The sequence below is a fragment of the Teleopsis dalmanni genome, chromosome 2 (assembly GCF_002237135.1).
Source record: "Teleopsis dalmanni isolate 2A chromosome 2, ASM223713v2, whole genome shotgun sequence".
Taxonomy (NCBI): Eukaryota; Metazoa; Arthropoda; class Insecta; order Diptera; family Diopsidae; genus Teleopsis; species Teleopsis dalmanni.
Window position 1 is genome coordinate 8192257 of NC_051847.1, and position 9976 is coordinate 8202232.

General features: G+C 29.6%; 1 protein-coding gene across 1 annotated transcript; it reads right to left on the reverse strand.

The window, feature by feature from the left end:
- Window positions 1-3883: 3883 nt before the first annotated feature.
- Window positions 3884-5791, reverse strand: LOC119683586 (dynactin subunit 2-like). The gene is made up of 4 exons (XM_038097359.1): window positions 5484-5791; window positions 4822-5305; window positions 4321-4761; window positions 3884-4260 (listed from the first exon to the last, which is right to left on the reverse strand). The coding sequence occupies exons 1-4, from the start codon at window positions 5517-5519 to the stop codon at window positions 4076-4078; spliced, it is 1146 nt and encodes a 381-aa protein (XP_037953287.1). The 5' UTR covers window positions 5520-5791; the 3' UTR covers window positions 3884-4075.
- Window positions 5792-9976: the final 4185 nt, after the last annotated feature.

Here is a 9976-nt window from a genome sequence, read left to right on the forward strand (position 1 = left end):
GTGTTTATAAAACTTAATAGTATTATTCAAGTGTTTCTCAAATATGTATATATATAAATATATATATGCAATATATATTTTAATGTGTATACTTAAATATATACGTACATATATAATATCTACTGCACTTATATGCATTATAAAATCGAATATATAATGGTGGACTCGTATCAATAAGATATAACATGTAAAAATATTTAATAAGTACAAGAAAATTTGAATAATTAATTGTTTAGCTTTTGAATAAGATAATAGTCGTAATGGAGTAATATGTGAGTTAATATAAAGGCTTAATAGTCAGGACCACTTGTAATGAAAATAATGTCTTACTCAACGAAGAATTTAAAATGAAGTCTTAAATGTGTTTGGAATAGTTTCTTCTACAGTTTCTTCATAGTATTCACAGCAAAAGAGAAAAAAAGAGAAAAAGTTTATTAATGGAAATTTGAAACTTTTTGAATAAACTAAAAGAAAGCTGAAACCTTTATTTCAATATATTAGTGAAATTAGTGAAATTAATCATATCAGAGTAATCAAAATGCTTTTTGTGATTTCATTTATTTTGCATGCTTATCTCACCGTTTAAATCGTTTAGTACAAATGAATTAGAACAAAATAATTCAAACTAACTGAAAAGGTTAGTACGTCTCAATAATAATTTGTATAAATTCGAATAAGCAGTTACCGTCCAATTTGCTCAGGACATATCGCATAAGATGTGAGCTAACTACTTTAAATACCCACACAGACGGTTACGTACTACAGCTAAAAAAATAAGTTTTATAATAATCTTCGAGCCGAGTACAGTATTATATATTAAACTAAACAAAACTAATGAAAACCCCATATAAGAGCTTCCTATATTCTTTGTACTTTTATGTAAAAATTATACAGTTGAATATTGCTTTAGTTATTTGAGTTTTAATAAAATTGAAAACAATAAACAATTAAGTATTAAATTTTTATAAAATGTTAAATATTACCTTAAAGATATCCTTAAATGTAAGGAAGGAAGTTTATTTCTAAAACTGTTCCGACAAGTTGGCAGATATCTCGCGCAGCTTGTCTGTACGGTTAGACGGGGCTTATTTTGGTGTTGTGATACCACAAAGAGTAACTAGTGAAGTATATAAGTACAACATAATATTTAAAAAGATAGAAGTGAAGTGATCGTGATTTAGATTGATCTCTATTATTTTTTTTTTGCTGTAATTAGCAGTACCATTAAACGAAAAAAAGAAAATTTAAGCTGTAAAGTAGGGAAATATTTACCTTAAAACTACATTTAAGACTGACTTTAGTTAAGTTACACTAAAATAGTTTATAATTCAAAAGCTAAACAATTATAAAACTTGTATTTCAATGAAACCAGTGAAGTCTGCTTCGAACTATAGATTACTTAAAATATAATAACAGTGCAGAAAGGATTAACAGCAGACTTAACAACTTAACAAAAGTAACGTAACCAAAGAAATGATAATTATAAAATATTTAAAGATAAATGTGAATAATTTGGAACCCTTTCTCTTTGTCAACTAAAGATAATAAAATATATATACTTATATATTATTAAATATATTAAATAAAGGGCAAATTATGCAAATAGTATAAGCAGTCTTGTGCTGGCTTTTTACCACTAAGCAAAAAGTGATGAAGTAGACACAATAAATATATTAAAAAATATTAAATTAAAAAAATATGTATTCACATATATATTTATTCAATTAATTAATGTATTTAAATTAAAACATATATCATATTTAATTAATTAAAATTGCATGCTTTTCAATTTTTTTTACAAAAATATTTTTAATTTGTCGGCTTCTTCACTGTTTTACCCCCTTTTCTATGTTGCTCAAACTGTAACCGTTTAAATTTAAATGTGTAATTTTAAAATTTTAAAAGACAAGCTTACTTGAATGCGCTTTCAATGCAATAAAATTGTAAAGAAATAAATTTTAATAGAAATTTTATTATATGGTATATATATAAATATATAAAAATATATAAAAATATAAAATTTATTTTGCTATTTAGGCTTTTAGTATTGTATTTATGTTGAAGATGTTTTAATTTTTTGAAAGCTTTGAGGCTCAAGCAAGAGCTCAAACATCTCAGTAGCTTTCAAACTGTACGAGCTTATAAGCAATCACTACAAAGGTGCATTAAAGAAACTTATCGCATCTGGCAAGGTTCAATGGAGAGTTTTTTCGTCGTTGAAACGTTGAGTTCAATGCACGTTAAGAATTCTGGTTAAAGTTCTTATTAGGAAAATGAAATATGTCTTAAGAATTGTTAAGGAAATTATAATTATAGTTTTAATAAATATTTATGTATGTATTTGTCTTCATCAGCAGCTGTTGTTTGCTCTTGTTTATTTGTAAAAAGAATATTATTAATTATTTGTAAAAAGTTAACATTTTCAGTATATCATTTTTTCCCCCAAATTAAAACAACAGGAAACTATAAAAAAAATCCATAATAGTTTTCTTTAAAGTATATATAAATATTTTGCTTCAAAACAAAATCATTTTTAAATGAAAAATATTTTTCTTTCAAATTAGTGTTTCAGTGTATAAATATTTTGAATTTTTAAAATTAATACAAAAAATTATTCACAATTATATATACACGTAAAAAGTTTGAATTACAATTTTGAAAACCGAAATTATATATACACATATATATATATATATATTAAAACTCAAATTTACGTAAATTAAAAAAAATGTATTTAAAATGTCTTTATTATACAAAATGCATAAAACAGTTATAATAAAATTAAAAACAATACTTACAAAATTAGTAAGATTATTGAAAAAAAAAACAAACAAAAAATACAGTAAGAATGAGTCAGAAATGTTTGAAGCGCAAAAAGAGTTGATTTAAAGTAATTGAGAATTACAAAAAAAAAATTATTGAACAGCAGCAAAAGACAAAAAAAAATTATTAAAATTATATAACGTATATTAAAAATTAATTTAATTTAAATACATATAAAAAATAAAACTTTATTCAAGCTAAATGTATTATCAAAAGATATATACGTGGCGTATCACTATTATAAATAAAAGGCTTTAAATAAAAATTGTAAATCGTTCGACTTTTTTATTCTTTTCTTTGTATTGTTTTTTAACATTAACAAAATCGGTCTTCAATTTAAACTTCATATACGTAAGTATGTCTCTGTTAACAATAACATTTATTAAGTATTGCTAAATGACTCAATAATAACAATGGACAAAAGCACAGCAGTTATTTAGTCGTTTATAGTAAATATAATAAATATAATAAATATAAATATAATAAATATAATAAATATAAATATAATAAATATAATAAATATAATAAATATTCATTTTAAGCCCCTCGGTACTTATTATCCAGTTGAATTTTATTTTATTTAAATAAAAAAATAGAACCAACTTTTAACGTTCTAGTATTCATGATTATACCATTGGCAATAAAAGTAACTGTGCACACAAATTCTATCATGGCTCTAGCCCAATGAGGTGGCAGGGTTTCTATACTTTTATACGATTTAGATTTTATCTAAGCATCTCCTGTCTCCATTCGACACAACATTCCGGCTCATTCTCTAACATTCACACCAAAGAAATATTCAAGACGGAATATGCTCTCTGTTTGTCGGGCCACTGCAACTGGTATGATTGGACAGGCTGCCATGATAAGAACCATTAGTTAGACAGTTAATAATTAAAGGTAAACTGTTTCATTTTTCTTTGATATGAAAGACTTTGGGTCTCTCCAACGAATAAAGGTGCAGTTTCTATTTTCCTATGCTGTACATGGATGCTTGTTGCACAAACTTGCTTTTCTGAGGTCTCTAAATTATCATAATTAAAACCACACAAAATTTTAAAAGCAAAATTCATAATTTTATTTTGATTTAAAGCAATCGATAAGATAATTTTTTCTTTTCAATGTCTTTTGCAGTATAAACTTCAAGTTTGTTGAGTAATTATGCACTAAAATAAAATAAAATAATAAATATACGTTCAGTATTTTTCACAGTACCAACACAAATGCACTAAAAGTGATTGTTTCCTAAGAATTATTTTTTATTAACTATTGCCTTAACACGTTCATCCACTTTAGCCACTTCTTTATTAATCGTTTCAAGATTTTGCGCAAACGTTTCCTGCACCGAATGTAGTAGTTCCTTGTTATTGACTAAACTGGTGGTGATGTTCGTCTGCTTTTGTTCGATTTCGGCTATAATTTTTGCGAAATTCATTGCTGAAAAAACAAAAGGCTTTAATAAGGTCGTTAATTTATTTATTTTTGAAAAACAAATACCATATTTGTGCAGAGCTTCTAACGCTTGCATTCGCTCAATTATGTCTGGCAGTATCTCAGCGACGGGTTCCGTGCGTTTAGCAATCTCATACAATTCACAGACTTTCTGATCACGCTTTGCATCTTCTGTAGAGCCACTTGATTTTTCAGCAATGGCATCCATCTTACTAGTTAAGGTTCCCAATCGAGTTTCAATAGCATCGAGTTGTGCTGGCTGCAAGAGTGCAGCTTTAGTGCTTAACTGACGTACAGCTTCTAAAACATTTGTGGTATTTGTTGTTGTTGAAAGTCTACTTAGTTTTTCTGGTTGTGCACCAACCGCCTGCTCCAGTTGATGCAAACGATGTTCTAGTTTAGCTATGCGAGCTGAAGCTGCCAAGTCGCTACCAGGTGGTGGTATAGCAGTAAGTACACCCGACTTTTTATACTCTTCTACTTGCCCTGCAAAGTTAAAAGTATATACTAATATATAAATATAACAAAAAAACTATAAATACATACCTATAAGTGACTTTACTTCTTTATCAGCAGCCGTCGGTACTTGTTCTTTACCTAATACTTGTTCCAAACGCAGTGAATCCAATACTCTTTTAGCTGTTGATATTATAGTGGCTACTGCATCATAAGATTCTTTTTCCTCCTGAGCTATTTTTCGGTCTACTTGCAAGGCAGCAATTTCATCCATTAATTCATTCATTTCACACTGCAATCGCCTGCATTTCTGTACTGGTGTTTCTTTTTCACCAGTACCAACTAATTCAAACTCTCCAGAACGCGCATCATAACCCCTGCATTGACGACGCCCAATACGATCGGAAAAGTCTACGCTACCCTCAAGTGCCGCGCCACGAAAACGATTAAAGGCATCGCTTGGGGATATATGCAGACGTTCGATTGATTCGTTTTCAGGCTCCTCCTCATAATAGTCAGATGTAGATGCATCCGGATTGTCGGGAGTTTCATATACGTCCGGTTGGTCATAAGCCTATACATAGTTTATATAAACAAATAACAGACAATTATAAAAATTGCTAACCTGAGTTATGGGTAATTAAATAAAGAAAAATGAAAGTAAGCCTTAAATAACGAAAAAGGCCATAAGTGACTCAGTGGATAAAAAGTTTTTAATTTTAGGCGTAGCTTTGTTTTATTTTGCAACTTACAATTCCGGGCAAATTTTCGAATTTGGGATCTGCCATTATGGTCGGCACTGCTGCTGTTTATAATTAAAAAATCTTTAATATTAAAGTTTATTTTATAAATAGCAAAATCGCTGGTTTTTTAATACAATTTTTGCAAATATGCAATGAAATCAATTTTTGTGTCAATCGCACTGACAAACACAACAACTGTCAAAGTGATGTCATCAAATACGGTACAGCGCCCACTAGTGACAAATAGCAACGCAAGTAAATGTTGAAGTATAGTATAGCATAAAGATTTAATGTAAATTGCAGTTGTCTAAATTAATTTTTAAAAAATTATGTTAACGAAAATATGTGTATACCGATATCAAAGGAATATGTTTTATATATTATAGGAAATATAATAAAATGAAATATTAGTTTTTATAATAACATACATTTTTTTTATTCATATTTATTTAATTCGTTCCTAACATTGTAATAAATTTTGGATGTATTCAGTTTCCACAGAAATGAATTTCTTTAATTCAAAATATATATTTTCCGATATTTTAGTGAAAGTGGATTTTTGATTTAGTTATTATTTATTAAGAGTTTTTTTTCATTTTATATTAATTGAATATTTGGCTGACCATACAGCTGTTTCGAGTATTGCCAAATACCCATCATCAGTGGTCCTGGAAATAATTTTTGTATTTAATTATTCGTAAATAATTTTTTTCTTTTCGTGAGACTGCAAGTACCGGGAATCGATTCGATTCAATCGAAGTAATTATTTATTGTTTTGATTGATTCGATATCACAACAAATTTGTTCATAATAATTCTCTTAATTGATATAAAAAGGAGTTATTATTAATTTGATGGAATTACTTAAACAAACCCGATGAATGTAAGGACGATTTTAATGGTTTGAGTGATTAAAAGTTTGCGTGTATGGTCAAATCAAATTTGGTTAATGTAGTTTTCTTGACATTCATTGCTATATAGAGAATTCAGAAGCATCATGTATTTTAGCTTTTACTGATATTTCTCACTCGAGATCTGATTTTGTTTCTACAGTATTGAGAGAAGTCTGTCTTATACTTGTTTATTATGTTAGGGCTAGTTGAGTCAGTGCACTAGAGCACTTTTACTCTCTATTAACTGTGAGGTTCCTATATAACCTCTCTCTGCGCCTTAACTAGGTTATTGTTTATCACTTCATCAGACGAAACAATAACGGATCTCAGATCTGCGTACCTCCCCGAGGAGCCTGTAACCATTCTAAAATTCGATAACGCGGTGTTGCTAAGCCTGTCGGTTTTCGTAAATAGTTTCAGGGCTCTATCCTTTATGTATTTTTTAATTGGATCAATCTTGAGGTTCCTGAGAATGTCAATCGTCCTAATGTACCGTGGCACCTTGAAAAGTCTTCACAAAATCTAGCTTTGTGCAATTTCCAACTGACGAATAGTAGTGTTTGAGGCCTTGCTGAATATCTTTCAAAAATATAAAATTTCCTTCATAACAGAAAATATAACTCGGATTGATTGAAAAGAGATGCAGAGTGCTCATATCTAATTTGAGCTGTATGAAGTTCCCATCATTTTAATATTCGACTTTTCTTGTACTTATATATTTGAATTGAAAACACCGCTTTTATAAAATATACTTATGTTCGAAGACCAAGTGGTGCTGGGTTATGTGCTGTTAGGGGCATTTGTATAAGAAGCACATTCAGTATTCAAAAAGCTCGAGGATTGCCAAACATTTGAGTGTTTGATCCGAATGTTCGTATTTGAGTATACATATCCGGACTCTTTGAGAGTATCGTAGCACTAAATCGGCGTCTACATTGGCTATTATGTTTGATTGTTTTCTTCATATGCCAAAATATTCCCAAAGTGCAATCAGTGTAGACGCAGGGTAATTAGCAAACGTCAGGTTTTCCTTGATGTCATAGGGTCCTTAACAAATTATTTTTACCAAAAAATAATTGATGAAATCCGTTAGGTAACTTTTCATCGCTTTTACGGTTGCTTCAAAGTGTGAAGTATCAATAATTAATTTGTTAGGGGGTCATCGAGTTTGCAAAATTGCTAACTCAAAGGAAATGAGTTAATATGGTTGCTTCATAGCTCATAACTACACTGCAAAATATTTTAAAAATTTTCGCAAATTATAAATAAATGTCTTTGCACTTCATTGAAGATTTAATAACAGGTGAAAACGATTTACGACTAAAAAGCAATTAAATTGATTGAGTAAAATTAGTTAAGTTCGTTGGAAAAATTTCAAATACATTCTTTTTTTGCTACTCGTATGACTTGTACTTGCATTACTCAAGTAAGTAAAATATTATGCTACCTATATCTTCTCCTCTCCAGTGTACTTTAAGTTTACGACATATTTTAAATACCGTAACGTCTGGGTTTGATTTAAAATAATAAATGTAGAAGACTACGTATTGTTATGGAAGCAAAGAAGGGTTGGAAATTTCATAAAATATGAGACGAAAGATTGGGATATAGGACTGAAATATGACGATTGAAAAGAAATTTGGCTCTGTTCAGTCTATTGTCGATATCTTCTTTCAACTCACTTCTCCAAGTTAGTAGTAATCACTAACATAATTGTGATGTTTTGCTCGTCAAAGGTGATGTGAAGAGTAGATGTTCGTACAATGTTTGTTCTAACTACCATTGCCAATTAGCATTACTTTGGTTTGTTTTATGTTGGATTATATTTTGATTACTATGTTCGATAGTGGGCTAATCTCTTCTTCAAAGATTCAATTTTTGAATTGTGTTGTAATGAAATGAAACCTTATAGGAGTTTCATTGTAATTTTATTAACTCCTTCTTCACGAATTACTCCAAAATCCAATTTTTTTGAACAAATTTTTCTACACACATAAAATGTGTAATACGACATATACGACTATAAAGAAATTCGTATCTATTCCCAATGTGTATGGAGGGTGTTACTAGATTTCGTCTACCCTGCTCATTCATTATTTATACAATTTTTCTGGATTTAATATGCTTTTCATTTGCCGTATAAATCAAAAATTTAGTTTTTATTGTGACTTTTTAAGCGCTTAACACTGAGCAAACACTCAAACTGCAGGTGGGCGTAGTCCCCAAAAAAGAACAGGGGATATAGAATGAATTATAGCACCGAGCACATATCCTTCATTCTCAAATGTGTGCCGTGAAAAAGTTTCGCATTGCCTGGAAAATTGTCGTCAACGTCGTTTACAAAAAAATTCTTGTCATAAAAAGGACGAGGACGACGACGGGGACAAACGCTAAAAATCATAAAAAATTTTGTTGAAAAATTATGGTTCATAAAATAAATCAACATAAAAACTTCAACCTATGAACGTTGGGGAAAAACGGTTTATATTATGTAGATTTCTTTCTTTTAAGATTCTTTAATAACATTTTGTTTAAATATTTTGCAGTACATAAATTCGAGAGTAATGCGAAAATAAAAAGGTTTTTAAAGAATATTAATTTAAAGCTTTTGAAGCCACATAGCTTCAAACATAGCAATAGGAGGACTTGTAAATCCCTTTGATGGATAGTAGGTCGAGTGCGGTAATTTGTTGGGTTTGCAAGCGAGCAAATGAAAATGTAATGAAAAATTTTGTGGATGAAATAGGAGCACAAATAGGTTAAAATAATTTGCTAAAGGAGCATAAATTGCACTTAATAGTTTCAATTTAGTTTCGTAGAAGTATCGCAAGCAAAATTTAATATGTGGCAATATTTTAAAATTTTAGCTAAATTGACTTAATAACACAATGTATTCGTACTACACGTATAGACCTGAGACAATAGTTGGCGAGAATATAAAGATTGTCTTAAAACTTATAGAAGAGCTATCAGAGTAATGGCCGGAAGAAATTTTGTATGTAAGTCAATTAAATCAACCTCATCCTCTGCTAGGTTCAGCAAAATTCTACCCAGGGAAAGTGTAAACCCTTCTTATCTCAAGAAAGAGGACGGCACATGGACTGAAACTTCTTCTGAGACACTAAGACTACTATTAGATACTCACGATGATGATGCTAGAGAAAATGGTTCAATCACTTTGGCAAGCACATCATTACAGGTGGCTGAAGCAATAGTCACAGCGGAAAAAATTAGGTATTTAATGCACAGTTTCTCTTCTTATAAATTGCCAAGTTTAGACGGTATCTTCCCTATTATGTTATGTACCACTTAGTTTGGAAGCAGGTTAAAGTCGTCTTTATACCAAAGGCAGGCAAAATCGGTCAGGAGTCTGCTAAAGATTACAGGCCGATTAGACTATGGTTTTTTTTTTGATTCTTTTACTATTTGTTACTTTAATAACATAAATTTAGCAAGCATTTTTGTTAGAAGTCCTTATATGCTTACTTCGAAATGAAGCCTGTATTTCATCTATTTAATAGTCTTTGCAAATTAAGTTGGCCTGAGTTTATTGACGTCAATAAACACAATTCACTCTCCAATTTATCTAAAAATAAAAAATTGATTATTT